Below are 23,258 nucleotides of genomic sequence, written 5' to 3'. Positions count from 1 at the left end.
CACTCAAACCAATTGCACATCCAGAACTCCGGCACCTCTCTTTGTTTGTTCGGCTTTTTGTGTCGTGTGGGGTTGTTTTTCATTTTTTTTTCCTTTCTCGTTGTCGCCTTTGCCTTAGTTGACCACCACCACCCCTTTCATCCAAATGTCGCAAGTTGAAAAGACCACAGAGTAAGACTTTACTGGTCGGGCAAGAAAGTCTCTCCCTACATTCTACTGTCTGATGAGATTTGAGAGCAGCAGGTAGTTGCTGTCAGCAGTCACTTTTTTTTTTCGAAAAAAAAAAAAAAAAAAAAGAAAAAAAAAAAAAAGAGTTTAAAATACAACACCCATCTGATTCCTCAAAGTTCTACACCATGTTGTGATGGTTATTCCTCTCAATGATGTCCACAGGTGAAAGGATCTCCTTCCGGATGGGAGGTGGAGGCAGGCAAGTCTTTGTCTTAGGCTTGAAGAGATCTGAGACGTAAAACACCTGTAGGAATAAGTGGAAAAGGCAAACTTAGCCACAGTGGGAGATGCTTTGCTCAGAAAGTTGGTTTACAGGATATATACACATCTTTAAGCTGCAAAAATAGCACTTTTTGAATGCCTGCCCATAACAGCTGAGAAATCCCAAGCGCCTGCTACCACCTTTCTGTACAGCACAGCAGAAGGCTCAGACCTCTCAAAACTGTAAAAAACATGAGAGGACAACTTAATTTCTCACTGTGTAATCACCGAGTGCAACACCTAGACCTCTGCTGAACTGGCTGAAAAGCCAGGAAACAGATCCACGGCCTTCACTCCAATAAAATAACAAAGGTCTCCAAAGGGCTGGCCTCACTCATCCTGAGTGGTTTCAGGGATGGAGTTGGTGTGAAACAATTCATTCAGCCAGACATCAGGTAGGCAATTAAAAGCTTTCAAGTCAAAGCTGTGTCAAAAGCTATCAGCAGTGAGTCAGTGGTGAGCAATGCTCCTCACCCCCACCAAGGCAGCAGTACAGAGCTGAGGTCTGGTAGAAGCCAAAGGCTAAGGAGAGGAGGAGCTATTTCTGATCCTTTCTTCCTAAATATCCCGTGATGTAACCCCTCTCCCGGATGTGAAAAAGCCAGAGCCTGGCAATTTCGGAAGGTAGCAACACAATAAGAAACAAAGTGCTGGGAGGAAACTTCTACATCCTCCTTTGGCAGCAGCAGCACGAAGCTTATCAGCCCTCCAGGACCAGGGTACTTTCACCCTTGCCAAACCTCAGCCCCGTGCCAGAAGGGAAAAGAGTCAGACAGCACAGATCCTCTGGATGGAGCAAGAAGTGGCAAGGATTCATCATTTTGTCACCTGGTGCCACAGCCCTAAACTTCCGTCCTGCCATCGACTGCTTCTGCCAGCCCAATCATTTCTCATCTCAGAAATCCTTAAATCCCAATAATCTGGACTAAAGCCATGGGTTTGCCGAGCTGAAATCCCAGGATGAGAAGCACATGGCTGTAGGAATCAGCAGTACATTTGTTTTTTCTCCCACACTACTCAAAAGCAACGTTTAAGCACCTAGATAAATCAGGGGGAAAAATAATTCCAAGGTGCTTAAAGAAATAATATCAGATTACAATTTACAGGCTGGGTAACACAGGGAGAAAGCAAAGGTTTGGCCTTCCCGCATCTCCACATTTTCTAACTACCCGGAGCATTGTGCAGCAGGTCAAGTTGTCCTTGGAAATAACTTTTTCAAGCCCCTATCAGCACAGCAGATAAGGCTCAAGCTGGACAGGCAGCAAAGCTCCTGTAAGCAGCAATTTACTCCTACAATTGCAACCAGGGACGAAGGAAGCTGAGCTGGCATTGCTTTGCGGAAAAGCAGAGAAGGAGCTGATGTACAAAACAGTTCTTTTCTTGATGTATGTGCTGATGTCTGGCTGTTTGGTTGTGTAACAGAGCTGATAAAGTTGTTTACAGGGCATCCAAGTGGAAGCATTTGTACGTTTGGGTAAATAACAGGATCCAGCTGATGCTCCCGAGGGTCACGAGCTGGAGTCTGGCCCCTTGCTGCAGCATCCCAGTGTAAAACCACACTGAACTGCTCTGGCATTGCTTTTCTTTTGGGTTGTTAATAACTGTAAACCCCCCATTTGTCTGGTTTGGTGCAGTTCTGGTGCCATCTCGCCCATTTGCCCACCTCTGAGAGCCGGATTTAGTCAAAAAGGTGTCCAACTTCTGCACCGAGATAGCCATGACAAATCAATTTATGGGAGGAGATTGCCGAGTGCAAGAAGCATCTGGGGATTGCTTGGAGTCTGCTCTTTATTTTTGACAGGAATGAGTTATGGTGGAGTTTCATCCTGGGTGTTTTTACTTTTACTGTGCTGCTTTTCAGGGTTTCATTCAGAGACCAGTTAAGAGGTTTCATTTCTTTTTAAACTGTATTTCACTTTAACATGGCTGGAGGTTATATAAACATTTATAGGAATCATGAAACGTGATCTTTGGGGGTTAAAAGTGTGGTAAATCCTCCTAATGCTTGAACAGTTTAACACAAAAAAGGACTAATAAACGTGCTAAGTTTTTCACTTGGATTAGCTCCATTTCCTGTAGAAGGTGCTCTCCACCCATAAAGAAAACTTGATGGGAGAAGACTGAGAGCATTTTAAGCCAGTATCTCACATTCCCACTTAACAATTCCTATTGCTTTTCATCCTACATGAGGCAATTTTTAACCATATACAGAGGGAGGTTAAAACAACTCCTCTGAGCTAACCAGAGCAACACTGGGAGCGTGTCCTTCTGACATCTCCCCTTCTCCCTCTCCCTCTGATGAGACATAAACCACACAACACACAGCAAGCTGCCTACAAGGCGCACAGCAACTATTTCTATTTGAGAAATTCTCGTTGTATTTCACCCTGGGTCCAAGTCTGAATGTTTCATCAGCTGGAAGTGCTTGACATTAATGTCTTCTGCTTGTTGTTTCAGGCACTGGAAGACAAACGTGTCTGCTGCAGCACGACCTGGGTTTAAGCTCGGGCAGCCTTAGGAGATGAAATCCACAACTGGTTTCTACTGAAAATCGTGGCCTGATAACTGTGGTGTTTTTACAGCCCTTGACCATCACCAGGGTGGACCCTAAAGGCTTTGCTGAGGGAAGGGGTGGCTGGGAGCACCCAGGGGCAGAGTTGGTGAGTTTTTAGGTCCCTCCCTCTGTTTCAGAGCAGCCTGTGTAGGTGAGCTGGGCAAGAACCCCCAGGATACATCACGAATTTCAGCAAAAAGCTGCTAAACTGCTCCTTCAGTGCAAACTCTAGGGTGTTTGGGGATGATTCTTCCTCTTGTCCCTTGCTGCCACCTCCCAAAACGGAGGAAAGTCTGCCAGGCCCTACTAGGCAAAGACTCCCACCAGCAAAGCCACGTTCTGGAGAACAGCACGTTCTGGAGAACAGCATGCAGCCTGATGGAATGGGACAAGGACTGGGTTCAAACCCTCCCTGAGTCCTGAGATGTTCCAGGTGACTGATTCCTGCACAGCATTGGGACTGGGAGAGCAGCTCAGGCTGCCCCAGGCTCACAGGCAAACCTGAGCCTGCCTGGGAAACTCCAGGCAGCTGCTTCCTATGACACAGGAAAACTATCCCAGCCCTGCCACAGCCTCCCCTTCCCAGCACAGCTTCCAGCTGCCTGAGGGCTGGGAGGGGACAGCCAGGCCTGCTGCTGGTCCCAGCCAGGAAGCATCCGGACATCCATCCCAAGCATCCGGAGAGCTATTGTCCTTCTGGAACGGCTGCTGGGATCCAGGGATGCACTGCCTGGTCCCCACTCCCCTTCCCCACGGCTCTTATCCCACCTCCCAGCACGAAGACACACACTTCTCCCACCTTCCCTCCGGGATCTGCCAGCCCTGCACGGGACATGGGCACCAGGCAGCGGCAAAACCCAGCAGCTACTGCTCACAGAGTTAATAATACTCCATAAAAGCTTCCCAACAATGACATTTTTGTTTTGGCTTTGGAATATCATCAGCGAGTGGGAAGTACATAAATAACCTATTTTCTCTCCCTGCAAAATGCAATGTTGGTGAACTTAACTCCTTGTTCCCAAGGCTGATTTACTTTTAGAAAAGTTAAAAGAAAAAACATAAAACGTGGTGAGCTGTAAAAGCCTTGCTTTCAGGAGTTCACACAGACACAGAAAGCACCACAGCCCCCAGCTCCTGACTTGGTGCTCTCCACCCTGCCAACTTAAAAAATCTTCATGTGTCACTGGGAGTTACAGGGCTGTGCAGTCAGCTCACCCTTGGGAGAGCAAATGGCATGAGAAGCAGCCCAGGAGCTGAAGAGAAGCAGGCACAGCTTTTGCTGGCCACTTTCTCAGAGGCCCTTTTGCTCCACGAAAATCCACCAGCCATCAGCCAGCCTCCCCTCATCAGGCTGACACCAGTTTTTTGGACGGATTGTGCGTGAAAGAGCCATAAACCCCAAGCACCCCAGACTCTCTGCTCAGCTCCTGGAGGAAAATTTTGCTCATGAACCTTACTGAGAACAGCTGGAGAAGCCAAAGCTGCTGGTGGAGAGGGAAACACCCTCCACGACTGAACATATTCCCAGCGCCCCAAGCTGCCTGGACCAAACCTTTGGAGCACTGCGCCTCTCCACCACATCCCCAGTTGGAACCGGGTTACAAAGGCACTGCTATTCCCACAGGAGCTCCCCAGGACAGTTCCCAGCCCCGTTTTTTTCCACACTCACCACGCAGTAAGCCACCAGGGCTCCCTGTGCAAAGCCTGCCAGCACGTCGGTGGGGTGGTGCTTGTGGTCGGACACGCGGGACAGCCCGGTGTAAAAGGCCATCATGATCAGGGTGAACTGCAGCAGGGGACGCAGCAGGCGGGCTCCCTTCCACGTGAATCTGGCCTGCAGATAAAACTGTGGGAAGAGAGGGAAATGAACAAACAAACAACAACAAAAAAAAGGTCGCGTTAATGCAGCAGGTCGCCCAAAATGCAGCAGGCGGCTGCTCTGTGGGGGTGGCTGTGAGGCATCCACTGTGGCTCAAGGAAAGGGAGTTGACAAAAAAAAAAAGGATGTTTCTTGCACCTGTGTGGCCTCTGGATTTTGAAGGGATGTGTGGTATGAATTTATCTAATCGCTCAGAATCCAGCCATAAGTGCACACAGCAACTTAAGGAGGGTGCGTCAAAATTGGAATTGGCAATGGGATTTGGATGGATAGTCTATTGGAGAGACGGAATTTAACATGGGTGAAAGAGTTTTTTAAAAATGAGTCTATACATATTAGTCATAATAATTGTGCTGATAACAATGCCTTGTTTACTCCAATGCATTCAACTAATGATTAATAAAGCAATTAAGGGAGGCTTCAGGGCTCACGGAAAGGGGGGACATGTTGGGGTACAAATCCCCTTGGGCCCAATTCATACAGGCCCAGGAGTGTCCAAAGATGTTTTGGATTTTTAACCCATGGAGGGGATGAGGTCAGTCCCTTCCCCAGGGAGCCAGGACCAAGGGATTGGGACCCCCTGCACCCCAGCTCTGCTTCAGCCTCCACACAACACTGCATCCCAGTAAAGAAATTCCTCCCCAGCTTTATCAACGCACAACAACAGCAAGATCCCAAATCTGGGGTATTTAGATACTCACACCATCCCTCAGAGGGAAAAGAAGAGCCAAAGCAGCATGCTAAACCCTCAGAGCCATCCCAAGAACTCCCAGACACGGCCACAACCACCGGCAATGCGCACAACGCCACCCTCCAACACTCCCATTGTGCTCCCCAGCCGAAGGGTTTTTTAGGGAAACACAGAGCAGCTGCCCCACTGCACAGCCTGGGAATCCCCTCCCTGGGTGGGAATGCCAAGCAAAGGCCTGGCTCAGCCCAGAAAGGCTCCAGTGGGGTGATGTCAAGCAGACACTGCAGCCCTGCCGTGACTATCTCGGCCGTTTCCGCTGCGGCAGCCGGGCACGGCAGGTTCCTGTGGGAAACGGGAAGCTGGGAGGGAAGAGAGGGCAGGAAAGCAGCAACTCCTGCCCTGGATGAGCTTCAGGAAGGCTGCGGGAAGGGAGGGAGCAGCCTCCAGGCTCAAAGGGTGTGAAAGCGGCAAAAGCTGCTCAGCTCCTGCAGCCCAGCCCTGCCTGCTCCTGAAGGAAGCACTGGAGCCAGACCCAGAGTCCTTCAAGGGGCTCTGCTACATCAGAGGGCTGCAAAAGAGGTTTACTCCCCCTTTATGACCCCTTTTACACGCCCTGAGAAGTTTGCACTGCCTTGGGAAAGGGAATGGAGCTGTCACTGGGCTCCCTGAGACCACAAGTAACTTATTGACAACATAAAGGCATAAAATGACCTAATTGTACGAATAGTTCTGTAAAAGCAGAACTAACTGGGAGGGGGGAATAATTCTCCCCCTCGATAAGGGGGAACCATCATTTTGGCCGATTTAGTATGTTTGGCTGTGGCATAAACACTGTATCTTTCCTTTTTGGAAAGAACACACACTTGGCTGTTCAGAAGAAATGAAATATCACATAGTCTGAATGGAGCAGATGCTCCAAATTATCCAGATTGTTAGCCAATTAACATGGAAGGGTGCAGTACCAAAACAGCTCAGTGCTGGCTAATGCACATGGTGATTCTGGGGGATATATCTGCAAACCAGCCACGGCCCCATGGAGCGCACCCCACACCCCACACCCTTGTCCCTTCCATCCCAAACCATTCCATGAGTCTATTTTCATGTTCAACAGCCTCAGCTCAGTGCAAAACTCAGGTTCCAGTTTCCAGAGCAAATGCAGCTCCAAGTTTTATATATTATAAACCAACACTCTCAGTTCTACCAGGGAGACTTGAAACCTGATGTCTGATTTTAATCTTCTGTCTTTGTCCCATGTCCAGTGTGAGGATCTCAGCTGAGTTCTTTTTACTGCCACAATAAAGGCCATGGAAAAATTGCTCTTTATTCCCCATTCATAAGGACAAAAAAAGAGTATGACAGCACTCCTCATACTCCACAGGCGTTTTATGAACATGCAGTGTTACAAAAGCTGCTCTCAAATAGCAGGAATCCCTAAATATTTTCAGGGTAAGACTTGGGGTGCTCCAAACTTTGCCTCTGCCCTCAGCATGAAAGAAAACCCCAGTTAATAAGACAAGGTCAAAAAGCGAAAGTAGAATTTAGGGGCTGAAAGGATCAGAATTTCCCTAAAGCAGGAATTAGTGCGATAACCAAGAAATAGGAAGTTCCTGGAAATTTATCTGAAAATCTGCTTATGAAGGTGTTTATGTTGTTTTGGTGTTTGGTTTTTATATTTTTTTTTTAGCTCCTGGAAGCAAAACTGAAATGCTGCCTGCTATAGACTGACAGATTTGGGTGGGAATGTGGAGCTGGAATGGAGCCCTTCCCAGGAGGGGATGGAAGAGCAAGACCACAGCTGGGGTTATTTCCACCACAGATCATCACAGGGCAGCAAAAACCAGGAGCACCAACAGGAGCAAGGGTGGGTGAAACGGGATCACACGGAGTGGGAGCTGTTTGGAGTTCCCATCCGCTGTCTCCTGGCACAGGCTGAGTTACCACAGAGCAGATGGCTGGAGGGACGTCCCATCACTGTCCCTGTGCCAGGGGACTTCCACAGGGCTGGTGGGGACAGCCCACAGCCACACATAGCCTCTGAGCAAACCCAGGAGTGGCTGGCAGGGGACACAGGCTCAGAGCATCACCTCCAGCCTCCCGGGGCTTTCTGAAAATCCAGAAATCCCAAACCCTTCACACTCTCCCTGCCACAGGGCTGGACTCCACCAACCACAGCCCTTAGTCACACCTCAAGTTTCCTTCTGGGAAACAGCTGGGCTTGTTCCTGGCTGCCTGACCCCAAGTGACCTCCTTCTCCAGCCCCATCTGCAAGCAAAGTGGTACCCAAAGTGCTACAAACCTCTCCAGCCCAAACTCATCCCAGTGTAGTGCACTGCCCTGGCTGGACAAAGCCAGCTGGAGGCTGGGGAACGCAGAATTTGGCTTTTAGCACCAAGCTGGCCAGAAGGGAAGGACAGGAGATGGGCAAAGTCTCTTCCCTGCCTTTGCTGAGTGCACAGCACCCTCTCAGCCCATCAGAAATAACTCCAGCAGCTCAGTTCACAGCTCAGCCTCGGCCTCTGATGTAATTCCATTTTATTCTCTTCTTTAGGTCACCACTAAACTCAACTCCAAGTCCACAACCACCACAGAGGTTCCTTCACAAGGGCACATCACTGCTCAGCTGTAGCAGGGCACCTTCAGGACCCTTCAGCAAGGAGCTCCAGGGAGAAGCCTCACCCTCCCCCTGACACATAAACCCAGCACCATCTCTCATTTTCCATTTACATCAGTAGAACACACCACAGCCCATTCTGAGGTCTTCTGCCTCACCCACTGACACATATTAAATACACAAGGTTTGCTTGCCTTTTATCCAGAATCAGCCAGCGTTGCTGAGGGATATTAATTCAGCTTTTCTGATATTTAAATTCAGCTTTTCTCTTTGTGTGATTTGAGGCAACTTCATGCCACAAATAAATCAGCATTATTGTCTCACATGCTCAAGGGGAGTAGAAAGCATCCATTGCTCCCTGCAAAAGCTCCCCCACATCCACAGAAACAAAACAAAGAGGTGTGGGTCAGCTCCAGAGGGCTGCATGGAATAAGCTCTTTCCATACCTCCTCTTCCCTCAGCCTGCTATAAATACGTATTACAGCTCGCTCAGCCAAGGAGTAACAAAGCAAGGAAAATTAGGACAAAGAGGATTACCCAAGAGTTATTTCCCCTTTAAAATTTTTTATACAAAGGCCTGATGTTAATTGAGTATTCCTGGTGACAAGAAGGCTGGGAGAAACTTAGCCCTGAAGTGTCAGCATTTGGAACTAAATCCCAGGGGATTTTATTGTGTTGCAAGTGCCTTTCCCTGGGGCTTATCCCTCAAAGCCCTCCAGGGCTTGGCATCCATCAGTGTTTTCCTACTAGGAGCCCATGGACAGCACAGGGCTCTGCTGGAAATCGAGAAGCTGTGGTAACTCACCCACTGTTCACCAAATATCTGGACAAATCCAGCCCCACGCTGCAGGCAGAGCCCTTTGGGGTGCGTGGGAACCCGTGGATCTTTTAATAGACTGACTGGAATTTTCTGGCACCCGTCTCCAGCAGGTGAAGCAAACTTGAAAACATTTTAATTCAGAATGGGCTCGGAGAGTGAAGCCAGGGGACGCCAGGAAAGACGGGAAGTGACTTATGCATGAAATATGGAGTATTGTTCAATCAGGAACACGCTCGGGACACGGCTGATCTGCCAGGGCTCTGCAGGACACGCTCAGCCCCACAGATCCCCCGTTCTGCAGAAGCTCCTGGCACACTCCTGGCATCCAAAGTGTAGGCAGCAACCTGCTGCAGCACAGCCCTCAATTCCCAGGAAAAGGGGAGCACCTGTTTTGTCTTGATTGGGATGATTCCCTGATTAAATCCATCAAACACACCTCCTGCAGGCACTGGTGTGGTGGATGCCACATTTCTAACCATGCTTTCAAAACCCCAGCTCATTCATTGAGGTGAGCAAGACAGCGGGGGTTTATCTTGCATCAAATAAAATCCCTCTGGCTTACTATAATCTCTTTTTTCTTGTAATTATTTTTTGATTCTTATCAGCCTCTCCAATGTGTCAGATTTTCTGCCTCCCTTTTTCTACAAGATTTCTCTGCCAGGCTCTAGCAGTGACCAGGGAGCTGGAGTGATGGAGAGCAGGGTGCTGATAGATGAGCTGGAATCACAGAATCATTGCTCAAGTTGCCTTTTTCTCCCTTCAGTTTATCACCAAATACTCGATGTAATTTTTCCTGACTTCTTAAGGCACAAGGTAACTGCTCACCTGGTCAGACAGAGTCTGCTGCCAGCCATATCACAGTTTTGGGACAAGGCAAAAATTAAAAATAAACTCATTTTAAAGGGGTTGCCTCCTCCACAGAGAGGGGTAAGTGGAACAGCCAGGAAGTTGTCCTGGGTGAGGGGGTGTGGGGCAAAGCCTGGTGAGTGCTGACAGCTCAAGTGCTCCCATCCGGGGACAGGGAAGGGCAGCAAAGAGAGACCAGAGGCATCTCTGTGCTCTGAAGCATCACACAGGAGCCAAACACCACTTCTAAAGCCTGTTGCAAAGTTTAAAAGAACAGCAGGCAGCAGGCATTGGCGCAAAGCAGCAATGGAAAATGAGCCACGCAGGTTTTCTGTGCACCCTGTGGGAACCTGGAGCCCACTCTGCAGTTTTGGGGTCTCTGCCACCAGCTCCCCAAACTCTGTATTCCCATTTGTTTCTCACCTGCTCCACAAGAGCTGGATTTTCAGAAAAACACACGAAGAAAAAGAAAGCTTGCCCAGCAACCTGCAGAAAATGGGTCAAGCCCTGGTAGAGAAACCATCACCATCTTCACAGGGACCAGCACTCCTTGCTGTTCCCAGATGCTGAGCTTGAAAATACTTCAGGGCTGACTTTTCTGACTGCCCACAGACCTTCCCAGAAATAAATGACTGCCGTGTGAGCAGTCCAAACTCAGCTCAGAAAGTTTTACGATGGGCTGAGCCTCCTGTGAAGCATCACCAAGGCAGCTCTTCATTGTAATACAGCTGGGAGGAAACGGCCAAAAACGCTCGTTGAAGAAATTCAAAAAGTTTTCCAAGAACAAAATAAGAGGGGAAAACAAAGAAAGAATTTAATATGCCGCCCACAACTGCCTGGAAAGCTCAGTGATTCAGTTATTGGAGCTGCTCACAGGGAGGGGGGGATCCAAGGCTGAAAAAGGCAGGAGGGAGCAGTGGTCACTTATCTTTCCAGAGGGTAAGGGATGGGGGAGAGCACTGCTCATAGATAAAAGCTCATGTTTCATGTTTTTATCAGCGCCGTGCTGGCAAGTCCCAGATTACCAGGGATGGAGGAGGAGCACAAATCTTACAAGCAACACGAAACTTGATTTTTTAAAATGAAATAAATAGCTTATAAAAAAAGGAAAAACAGACAGAAACCCCTCTGAGCCCCCCCCTGGAAGGGCATTTGTGTGTGTCCAGCCCCTGTGGGCAGCTCTGCCTCCTGCAGTCCCGGCAGGAAGCACCTTGGCAGCCACCCTGGCCCCAGCCCCGGCGCAGGAAGGGCAGAGCCATTTCTCACTGACAAAGGAAAACCAGCCCTCCCCTCCGGAACCAGGCGGGCAGAGGCTGCTCCACCTGCTCCTCTGGCACATTTCAGAACCAGGCATCACCTCCTGACATGGCCAAGGCATCACATCCTCCCCCTCCATCCAGGAAACGCTTCGGCTCGCCCCCAACTCTCCTCAGCGGAAACCACAACGTGGGGCAAACAAAATTGCACAGGTCGTCCACAAATTTAGGAGGATTTGGATTTAATTGCCACCTTGGCCACATCCCAAAGCTGCACACACAGCTCAGCTATCATCCCAGGAGTCTCTGTCCTAAATAACACCACAGCAGCTGAGGGTGGATCTTCCCACCAACAGCTCAGACTGTTCTTTTTCAACCAACTTCCCATGTCCAGCACTCATCCTGCCATTACTTCCATGGAATGTGGGACTGTGGGACAGGGGGACAGGGGGATCAATCAGCTCAGTGAGGTCACTTACCACCAAATACAGCATGGTGTACAGGGAGAAGGACGCGTGCCCAGAGAAGAAGGATTTCCTGCAAAACAAAGCAGGTGCTCAGAACCAGGCAGTATAATCCTCAATATTGTAATTCTCCCTGTAATATGGTGACATGCCTGTGGCATCTGAGGGTGCCAGACCAGAGGAACTCACAACCCCCAACTCTCTGGGTTATAAAACCTCTGTTATCCGCCCTGCTTGCTGGTGAGGCAGAAAGCAAACGGATGGACAGGATGCTTGCATTGTTTGTCCCTTCCTGGCCTACTCATGGGGCAGCAGTTATTTCCAGGATAACCCAATAACTCATCATTCTCGCCTCAAATAACTGGGAAACCCGAAAGAAATGAGAAGAGAGCAACTTCTCCAGTGGCTTCACTGCAGCATGAGGAATGTGCCCTTGGAAAAGTCAAAATTGGGCATCTGATGGATATGACAGAGCTCCAAGGAGAGGGACTGGCAGCCCTGCCTGTGTGGTGGAGCCTTTCCTGAGGAGAGGCTCTGCTCTGCCACACGGGACAGCTCGGGCTGCTCACCATGAGCTCAGCTCTGGGGGTGAATTCCCACACAGAGCAGCAGCTCAGGGAAACAATAGTGTAGGAGTAAAGGGAAAGGAAAAGAAGCATTATTCAGCTGGGTGCCACACTTCCCAAGGGAAACTGCTGCTCACTGGGAAACAGATTTATGGCCTTCGCAGAAAAAGCAGCATTTCACAGAATCCTAGAATAGCCTGTGATGCAAAGGGACATCAAAGACCAACTCATTCCACCCCTCTGCTATGGGTAGGGACAGCTTTCACTAGACCAGGTTGTTTAGATCCCCATCTAAGATGGCCTTCTAGGGATGAGGCATTTATCCACAGCTTCCCTGGGCAATCTGTTCCAGTGCCTCCTGACCCTCACGGGGAAGAATTTCATCCTAATATCCAAACTAACGCCACTCCCAGTTTCAGCGAGAGAAACCTGAGACACATTTAGCAGCACATCAGCAACCCTTGGGTGCCTGGGGGCTCTCACCTGGCTTCCTGCACCCTGCTGTCACTTCCCCTGCAGGTGTAGTTCTGGATGTAAACTCCCTTGGCGCAGTTGATGGTGGAGAAATCCAAGTCGCAGACCGCCAGGAAGTGCGGCCGCAAGCGCCCGACGGACACTTTGGCAATGTCTGTGAAGGACTGGCTGATGGCACAGCCGAAAACAAAGCAGCCCACTTGCTTGTAGAGAGCTGCCACGTAGGGGTTCTGGATGAAGGAGCGGGATTTCTCCTTCAGGTAGTGGATGCGGTAGAGCTCTCCGGTGATAATCTGCGAGGGAAGCACAGCAGAGGGGTCAGAGAGCAGGGAAAAATGCTCTGCAAAAGCCAGGGGTGGGTGTGAGAGCAGGGCTGAGCCAGCCCTGGGATCTCAAAGCAGGAATCTGCTTCTGGGGTGAGGATGGGGAAGCCATGGCCCAGTTGTCTCTCCATCCTCCCTCCTCTTCCTTCCCAATGCTTGGAGTGTTGCTTATGGAAAAACCCAAAAAACAAAATAAAGAAGGGCAGGTTTTGGGTTAGCACACTGGCATATCTTTACAAAAGCGAAATAATACCCCAGCGTAGCGGGAAAAGAAAACTGACATGAACCAGATAAAGAATTAGTGTGTGTTGGGAAGGAGAGGCCAGACCAACTACCCTCTTATCAAACTGATTTTGGAGGAAAATAAACCCACAGCCTGCTTATCTTCCTCTCTTAAAATCATTAACACAACAGAGGAAGAAACAGAAAGCCACGAACTTTTCAGATTCTGTCCCAAAACTTGCTGCCAGCAGATCCAGTTCAGAGTTTTCAAGGCCTCCATAAAGCCCAGCTATTTTGGGGGCATTTTAAGAGGCTATTGCTCTTACATGGCAGCAGATTATGTTTTCCTTGTGTCAGAGGTGCTGAGGTCTGATAATACGGCCATAAATCACTGTCAGGGAGCAGAGGATCCAACTTCTCACACTCATGACTCTTAAAAGGCAGGTTAATGAAAATCAGGCTGTGAAATGAAGTCCAAATGTCTCACCTCTCCCAAAGAGCCAAAGGTTTAAATTGTTCTCCGTCACGCTACACACCTAAATTTTAAGCTCCAGATTTACAGCTTTAGGATTTCATTCATTACTCCAAATGTTTTTATACCTGAGTAATAAATTGAGGCAGAGGTTTGGTTTGGGTATTTTGTTTTGCTTTTTTTTTTTTTTTTGGATGCCCCCTTGTCTCTGCCCCTCTGTAGTCATGGGGACTGTGATATGTAAAATTAACTGTCAGGAAAAATGCCTTCATGTTAATCCCTTTCTGGAGCAGCCAGCAATATTCCTCCTGGCGTGGCAGCCTGCCAGCCATAGGCAGGAGACAAGGCTCCCCTGCCTACCTTGTTTAAAAGCTTGGCACAACCTTTGGAAACTAATAAACTGTAAAAGTATGGCAATTAGACTAAGAAGAGTTGAAGCTGTATCATTGTTTGAACTCACACGAACCAGGGCTTGGAAAAACAAAGGTTGACCTAAGGCACCTGAAACTGCAGCTAGCAGGCTTTATCAAAGAGAGATACAACTGTAATAACAGAAAATAAATGCCAAGTTAGAGCAGGCTCTTCTACCGTGCACAGAAATGCTTTGGGTGGCTCCACCACCATTTGGGGTTTACATGTTACAGCTGAGATTTCCTCTTGGAAATCTGGTAGTGACCATGGCTTGTTTAGGGAGCTGCATCATTTTTATCCTCACAGTTCCCAAAGACCATGGTTTATCTCCATTTTGAACCACTTTCCAGCACAAGCTACCAGCCAGGAAATCTACTGGTGTGAGGCCTGCAGAGGGAGGTTGTCCTGGATGGACACAGAGGCTCCTGCACAAGGGCAGATCCACTCCCCAAAGCCTAAATTCATAAGAAAGGGAGCTCTGAGGCTCAAAACTCATGGCTTTCACAGTGGGAACAGCAGGCAGATTAAGGATGACATCTAATACTGGGAGATGTGCCATTACTGCAAACTCACAAGCAGATCCATGCAAACCTGAGGCTCTTGGCTTGGGGAAAGGCATGTGACCATTTTAAACAGGGACCAACAAAAGTCTGGGGATTAATATTTTTCTCTCACTGTTGGTGGTCTGGGTAATTGCACACATGTAGCAGACTGTAAATTGGAGCCTTCATTCCCTCACTAAAGTGCTGCTGGGTACCCAGGAACCCTCCCCAGTTAGTGAAAGCCATGGATCAACTTAATGAGAAGATAAAAATTGGGTAAACTTGGTTTTTTGGCAGTGCTGTCCCAGATAAAGCAGGACGGTGAAAAACTAATGCAGCACAGATGTGCACAGACTGGAAGGACATCCCGAAAAGAAAACAAGTTTTAAAGATATCAAACTCATGACTTTCACTCCTGGCGAGCCATCCACACAGGACTTGTGCCATTCCAGGTGATGGGCACAATTCCCTGGCACACATATTTTAAAAAGCTCATCACTAGAGACAAGCCAACATCAAATTTTTCTGTCTATGAATGCTTTTTGCAGACTTTCAGTTGTCAAGTCCATTTTATGGTCATTATAAAGTATCACCAGCAATCCAAGTAGCTGTAATTACTTCTAGAGCTTTTCTAGACACTTGCTTTTGGTGTAACATCCTCTGTGCTAATCACACTGCAGCGTATCACCTTCAACTGTAAAAGAGCCAGCCAATCCAGGTGTGTAACTTAGATCACCTTGCAAATTAATTTTATTAGCAAATTTTTCACAGCCCTTCAAGACCTATTTGGTTTGGGGACACAGTCCCGTAGGAGTGGTACCCCTATACAAGGCTCAGGAAGAGGAGTGTCACCTTCCCCTGGCCACCCAAGGGACCACCAACATCACATCAACCACCTCCTAGCAAGAAGAGAAGTCAGGAGAGAGGTGAGAGTGCACAGCCCAGGGGCACGAGCCTCCCCAGTGTCATCTGCATGGAAATTTGCCTGAAGTCAGTAAATACACAGACATTAAAACCAAATGCATAATCCTCTCCCATCCTGATGGAAGCAAAGGTCTCGCCTCTGCCCGTTTACTTAACAAACTCTCTGGGTGTCCTCAAGCCACTTAAAACATGACCTGGACCTTTTTACCCCAGGCTAGACTGCCTGTGACGCCACGTAAAGCGAGGGAATGAAATTTTGGCTGCTCCTTCCCAAAAGCCAGCTCCCTGGAAGTCCTCACAACCACTGCCCTGCCTTCCAAAGGCAAACGATGTGAGCGAAAGGAGCAGAGTCAGTGCTCTGTGGATTTGGAAGGAATTCCTATTATGCTACAGTAATTCTGGTATCTGAGTTACATCTGAAAAAGGAGGTCAGGCTGACTTCAATTTTCCACACAGGCTGCCATAGCAAAGAAATCTATTGCTTCAGTTCCTCGTTAGCCATTTGTGTCACTCAACAGCAAATAACTGAGCTTTTGAATTTACCTTATTAAGTTACATTTGTTGTGGGCACAGTGAAACCAGGGCAGAAACATCCAATTCTTTGGGGATTTTCCTTCTCTTTTAATTGACCTGCTATTTTCGTGGTAGAGAGTTGATGGATCACACAGGCAGCTGATTATGTTTCCAGTTTCTGTTCCAACTCCTGTATTTGCCACTGCCTCATTAGGGATCAGAAGCACACTCTGCATGGAGCTGGCGTTCCGATAGCCCCGGCAGTAATGCGAAAATGAGAGGCTTTTTCATTTCATTTTTATGGCTTTTCCACACTCAGGGGTCACTTACCTGCAGGGTGAAATTCTGCTGTGTTTATAGAATTGGGGGCCTGGCACCTTTTGGGCTGGTTTTGGGGAGGGAGGGGGCAGAGAGACAGGGCAATTTTGGGGACCTGCTTTGCTGAGCGTGTGTATGTGGTCAGGGAATGATGGAGAGATGAGGAAACGATGGAGATACATCACAAAGTAGCAAGGCTGAGGATACTGGGAATATTTTGGGGTAACACCAAAGCAGGCACTGTGCCATCCTATAATATCCATTGCTCATGACATTCCTTCTGTGGGGGAAGCTGAAAGGGGAACAAGTGCCCCTGTTCTCCATTTCCATCCCTCCCAGCTGTAGGAGCAAGAGGGAGGTGGCACCTCTGGGAAAGCACCTGAGCTGTTCTGGCAGCAGGTGAGAAGGAAAATGTAGGTACTTTTCATAGGGGAATGTCATCTTAGCTGAAAGTGTTTAGGCAACAACCAGGAGACAGGTCTTGTCTTCTGCCCCAGACCAGGCACACGTGGGCATCAGGAGGCTCAACTCACGGCTTGAGTTCAGCTTTTTGGCTGACAAATAAAGCTCTGGCCATGCAACCACTTCCTAGCACAGCTCTAGAAAAACTGGCAGAAGGAAAATGAAGAGGCATTGGGAAGGTGGGACATTAACTACATTTTACAGTGAGTGAGGACTCTGGGAGCGTGCTCCCCATGGAAGGTTTTAATTGTCTTTTAAAAACGGCTGTAATATGCAATCTCTTAAAAACCTAATGCTAACCTGTTAAATTTTCCAGGCACTGGTTAGCTGCAAAGATGTATCCTTTCTTTGTTTTTTAAACCTTATAAAATAGGCAAATACCACAAGCTATTTGAATAGGGACAAACCATGCCAAGTCTGTACTGACACTCAAGTGTTCTTGCCTCTACTCTGAACTCCTACTGGAAGGTGAAAAAGTTCTTGTGCAGCTCAAAGACTTGCCCAAACAGCTTCGGGCGTGTTTACAGGCTCCAAGAGCAAATCTCATTCCTCTCATTACAAGCTTTCATTTGTAAATGTTTGCAACTCCACCGCTTACAAAAGTCAAACAATCGCAGCGGAGATGCGCACCACTGCTGATATATCAGTGGCAGCATCAGCAGGACAAAGAGGTGCCAAAAAGGCCCTCCTGGGACAGAGGATGAGGCTCTGGAGGTGGCACTTACCGCCAGGATGGCGATGAGGATGCCCGCGGCACACAGCACCGCGTCATTGATGGTTTCCACATTCTTCTGCGGGTACCTGATGCTGTCGTCGTCGCAGTAGAAGCCCCTCTGGTAGGGCTGGATTGTGCTTGTCTCGATGATGAGGAAGGGCAACCCGGCTGCAAGAAGGGGAGACAACGACCAAAGCCATCAGTAATACAGGCAAAAATCCAAGCAGCTCGCAAAAACCCCTGCAAGATTCAACTAGAAAACCCTTTGCAAAGCACACATCACCGTTCCTGGTGCTTTTCTTTCCATACCGCTATCTTTCCAAAGGGAATAGCACTGGGATTTGTTTTTCCAAGCTGGCCTTGCAGGGAAAGAAAGCATCTCCTCTGTTATGGTTATCAGATGTCTGCGCAGCCTGGTTCCAGTTAAGCCCTGTGCGCTGCAAATATTAACTTACAGGAACAGACCCCTGGAGCAATCCCTCTGCAAAAGGCCACGAAAACCAATCTGGCACTTTTCTCCGGGGAGGGCCCGATGCTGTTCCCAGTGTGCCGGGCAGAGCAGCCCAGGGCTGTGCAAACAAACACGGCAGGATCGAGTATCCGCAGGGCTTCTCTCCTACCTGCCCAGCTACCCTCCATCCCCATCACTTCCCTGCCTCTGAAGCCTTCCTTGGCTCACTCCTCTTGGTGTTTACAGGGCCTGTTGACAGTTTTCTGCGGGTGTTTGTACCTGCTAACGCATCAACCACGTGCTCTGAGCAGCTGTAGGACACCCATCCGTGCAAGGACCAGAGCATCCACAAAAGCCATGAACTCCCATCAGAGCCTGCTCACCTTCAAGCCAAATAAAGCCACGTGAAATCTGGGTTTTAAATACTGTCTGTGAACCCTCTGTGCAGGATTTCTGTGTCAGTACAGCTTGGCTGGATCTTTGCACCAGCAGGATCTGCTCAAGAACGTGGGTCAGGACACAGAGCATGGAGGGAAATTGTGGCATGTCCATAGCTCCATACTTTTTAAAGTTTTTCAGACAAATACAGCACTGCCTCAAACCCAGAAGGGTGTTTCCCAGCCACAATGTCACCTTGGGCAAGGCACCTTCCTTCCCTTTGCCTCAGTTTCCCCATCCATCACTGCTGTTAAGCCCATCATCGAGAAGAGCACTACATCCCCACAAAACCAAGCCCCAAATTCCCTGAAACCCGTGTTGAGAGTAAATCACCAGCCACAAGGCACAGGAAACCCTCCTCCCACTTGCAGAGCGAAACCCAGGTAAGGGGAAAAACAAATGCACAGTGGTTCCAGCTGTCCTTGGGCCAAGACAACAGGTCTCACACCCAGATCCTACAGAAGGCATTAGGGAATACTTGTCGACCACTAACTTGCTTAAGTATCTGTGGGTTTGTTTACACAGCTAGCAGTCAAAGACATCAGAGGGTTTTTCCTCCCAAAATGAATGAAAATAATAAATAAAAAAATGAAATGCTGTTGGGTCTGACCCAAAGTTGTCCTCAGTACATTTGTAGTGAACATCATCTGCTAGATGTGAGCAACACCATCCACGTTGTTCAGAAGTGTCACCAAAATAATGTTTCCCACGTTGTCCACATGAACCACCCTCTGGATTTCACTTTGCGCAATCCACTTTGGCTCCTTCTCCTGTATGTTAATGGCTTTGCCTAAGCCAGGATTGCTACGGGGTTTTGTTAGTCCTAAGGAAAAAATCCACCACCTGTGAGCAGGAACAACACATACTGAAGTAAAATTTTCAGGTACCGAAAAATGGTCTAGGCCACTGCTCAGGACCCCTTTCCAATCCTCTCAAAAACTCTGGAAAAATGGGTTAATTGCAGGTTCTGGGCCCCGAGTTGCTTGGCAAGGCGGGACAGTTTCCACCACACGTGTGAACCAGCGAGGAACAGTTTCAGAACTGCCCGCCCAGCTCAGATTCGGTAAATAAAACCGGACATCTCGCGTGAATCCAGCTGATCCTCATTCCACCATTTAACCATTTTGATGCCCAGCCAGCTTGGCCCCAGAAGCCTGCCTCTGGTGCCAGCAATCCCATTTTAATGGGCCACTTAAGAACCCCTCAGGTGTCCCCGTGAGGGATGGCAGGGGGAGAAGCGCTCGCTCATGTCGCGGGGTTGAACTCGGGGAGCAGACACACCACGGGGTTACGTGGCTCATTGTTATTCCTCCAGTTCCTCTTGTTAATGGCTTTCACATGACAGGTCTGTAAAACACATGTTCCCACAGACAATAAAATACATCTGAAAGCTAAAACCGGCCCTAAAAAAAAAAAAAAAAAAAAAAAAAAAAAAAAAAAAAAAAAAAAAAAAAAAAGAGACAATGGTGTTCCTATATATTCTGTGAACCCAGGAGTAATAAAGATTTGTTTCTCCTCCATTCATTGAGCAGCATGGGGTAGTATTTCCATGTTTCAATTATATGTACACTTGCCACAGCTATAATAAGAGTGCAAGTGACCTATATGGGACGCATTTTCATAAAGCACATAGGCATAGTTTGGAAAATCCAATGGGTTTGTTTTCTCTCCTACAAACTTGTGGTTTAGTGGGATATTGCCAATCAAGTCTTGATATTTTTCCAGCAAAACACTAACCTCAGATTCCCTTTTCTTTTTTTTTCCCTTCCCCTTTTTTAACATGAGAAACATAAACATACTCCCTATAACTGAATGAATATCACTTAGAAGACATAACAGGCCCTGGATTTTGAGGGTTGGGTGGGAGGCTGCTCTTTCACCCAAGGAATGGAAGACCCTGGTCCATGGCAAACAATAAATTGTGCTCAAGATGGCTCTTCTTCCACGAGGTTATTTCTTGGAGGATGGGTTGTCTGGGGGACGAGGTCACCACTCACATTTTTTTTTGGGCAAGGGGGTTAAAGCACAGAGAAACCTGTAGTGGTGCCAAAAGGCTGCCAGAGAAAAAAAACACTACAGAGGGAAGTCTGGGAGAAGACAGAAAATTAAATGCAGAGAGAGATGCCTCTGGGATCCCTCAAACAAAACACCACAGAGACATTGTTCACACTAGGAGATCTGCCTGAGGCAAAAGGATCCAGAAGTGGGGCTTACAGCCCACACACCTTGGAAATGGAAGGTGAGCAGAGTAGGGCTGTACTGTGAGGATGGAACATCTGACCTCATCACCCCTCCTGCCCCAGTCTGCCTCTCTGAGTCAGCATTTCAACAGGGGGATTCAGATTCTGCACCCCTGGCTGCAGTGGTCTGGATCTACAGATTCAACAGCCGGACCCCATAAAGGTGTAAAGTCTTGGGCCACCACTACTTCCCATCCCTACACACAGTACCAAACTACAGAGGAGGCAAGAAGTTCATTTCAGGAAACAGTGACTTGCACTGAAGTGAATGACAGATGTACAAGGCAGCCAAAAACATTACACTGATTTGGGGGATGTTCACTTTTCTCCAAGAATGGTGTTATCTGGTCATTCTGTCTGTGGGTACAACTCACCTACGTGTGCACACTGACTGCAAAATCTTTAGGAATGCTGCAGAAGGGCCTCACATCCTCCCTAATCCTGGTATCTCCATGCCGAGTAATGGCACAGAAGCCTGTGCACCGTGTCCTAAAGCATGGACACAACACGGGCACATCCAAAGAGACCTGTGCAACCAGAGAAGGGCTGCAGATCCCCATCTCATGGGAAACTAAAGCATAAAACAAAAGGATTTTCTTCTTCCAGTGCAATAAAGGTAACGGCGCTGAAATCACCTTCCGACCTGTAACATCCCTCACAAGGTGAAGGACAGTTTCTTTAGCTGGTACAACGGGGATTTTTTTGCTTTAATAAAAAACAAGGAAATCCCAACCACAAGCTTTTATCCAGCTATGCTGTAGGAGATCAAACAGGGCTCCAAACCATGAGCACAATAAAATTCTCTCGGGGACTGATCTTGCCCCATCCAAAGGGAGCAGGTGTGGACACTGAGGAATTGTGTGAGGCACTGCGGGATGCTGTGGGGCTGGACATTGAGGGATGATGTTGCTTTTGTTGGGAGGAAGTCCAAGTGACTTGGTGACCTCTAACTGCTGGTGTCCTGTGCTAAGGTATTTCAGGGCAGGATTTACATTTATTTGTCTTTCCATTTAATAAAGCCGATCGAGTTTGGAAATCCAGCACCAAGGAAAAAGTATTCCTTTCTTTGGTCAGCACCTTTATTAAGAGGCAGTTAATAGGCAACAATCCTGGGAAGGCTGGCAGCTTGAAAGCTAAAACCCCACCACCAAAGCCTAAACAAAACCCCCGTGTACTCTCTGACCAGCTTGAAATGTGCATAAAAATCAAAGGCAGGAGAAAAAAGGGCTCTGTGTTGGGCACAGCACTTTGAATCTCACAGTCTTTGAAAAGTTAACACTTCTGCAGATTTAATGGGGGGAAAAAAAAAATTTCAAAAGGGGATAAGCTTTCATTGGCCACTCATCAAAAAGTGGAAGGGGAGGAAGGCAAGAGGCATTTGTGCAGTGACCCACCCAGGCCCCTCTCATCTTCCCAGCCCAACCTTTGCACCAAATTAAGCACCATCACCACCTCTTCCTTTTTAAACTTCTGGTTTTGATGGAGTTTAGGGTTGTTTTTCATTAAATCTCTGTTCTTTAACCCTGCAGGTCAGTGGGATGTTGCTGCTTGTCTCAACAAAACAATGGTAATTTCTAACAAGTATTCCATGATGCTTTTGTCTGCCACTGTCCAGGCCCTGGGTGTTCTCAGGGTTTCACTAGATTAGACATCTACCTAAATAAGTGAAAACGACCATTAATTAATTTGGCAGGGCTGAGTGGGGTATCTAATTCCTTACTCAAGCCAGACTCTGTAAATATTTGGGTACCTACAAGAGACAGGCTTTCTATTTGAATTACTTAGTGGCTGATCTTGGGTACACATAAACCTTATTTGATTTACAGTATTTGTACATATTTAAAAATGCATATAAACTAGATTAGCCTACGGTAGGCTTTTATTGGGGCTTTACAAGTTGGCTTCCCAAAACTTTCAGAGAAGAACAGCCTTGGCAACTGCTGCCAGAGTGAGCAGCTCTTGAAGCCAACTTACACTGTACGTGTATAAATAGATATAAAAACATATAAATAAAATGTAATAACCCAAAGGATAGAAGTATTTCCACATTTCTGCCATATCAGGCACGCGCTGTCAATCAAAAGAGAACCAGCACTGGGTGAATCTGAAGGAATGGCAGGAGTGTTGTCAGCTAAAAAATAATCTTATGGGACCAGATTCTCACCCCAGTATCAGCCAAAATAAGGATCTTAGTGCAGATTGGATCCAGCTATTAAATTCAGGTTTTTTTAAGGTCTTGGAAGCATCAGTGATGTGCCTCCTTCCCAATATTTTTAACTGAATCTGGATATTTGAGGACCTCATATTCACCAGGACCAGGAGACAACTGGGCTAACCATCAGCTCTGCTATTTCATTACCTGCACAGTCTTAATTGTTCTTCACCTTGATTCCAGCAGTCCAGTAGACTGATCTGTGCATCTGCCTGTATTTTGGAAACACATCTAATATCTTTGTTTGCAAAACAGATTTCCATTCAGCTCGATTACAGTTCCACTGCTCTCAGCTACACAGACACATGAGGAGAAAAAATTCTCCACACAAACAAACCCCAGACTTTACTGTAAAACAGGTA

General features: G+C 47.8%; 1 protein-coding gene across 1 annotated transcript in view; it reads right to left on the bottom strand.

Annotated features, from left to right (window-relative positions):
* Positions 1-278: 278 nt before the first annotated feature.
* The window catches only part of PLPP3 (phospholipid phosphatase 3), a 41,762-nt gene continuing 18,782 nt past the window's right edge, over positions 279-23,258 (bottom strand). Inside the window, exons 2-6 of the mRNA XM_066325427.1 lie at positions 17,566-17,723; positions 12,663-12,946; positions 11,629-11,686; positions 4,716-4,892; positions 279-475 (exon numbers count right to left, since the gene is read on the bottom strand). Coding sequence (XP_066181524.1) covers positions 350-475; positions 4,716-4,892; positions 11,629-11,686; positions 12,663-12,946; positions 17,566-17,723 — 803 coding nt within the window. The 3' untranslated portion in view covers positions 279-349. The remainder of the gene's footprint in view (positions 476-4,715; positions 4,893-11,628; positions 11,687-12,662; positions 12,947-17,565; positions 17,724-23,258) is intronic.

The sequence above is a fragment of the Sylvia atricapilla genome, chromosome 9, assembly GCF_009819655.1.
Source record: "Sylvia atricapilla isolate bSylAtr1 chromosome 9, bSylAtr1.pri, whole genome shotgun sequence".
NCBI lineage: Eukaryota > Metazoa > Chordata > Aves > Passeriformes > Sylviidae > Sylvia > Sylvia atricapilla.
The sequence above is the reverse complement of the archived record's forward strand: the minus strand, read 5'-3'. Positions and strand labels throughout refer to the sequence as shown.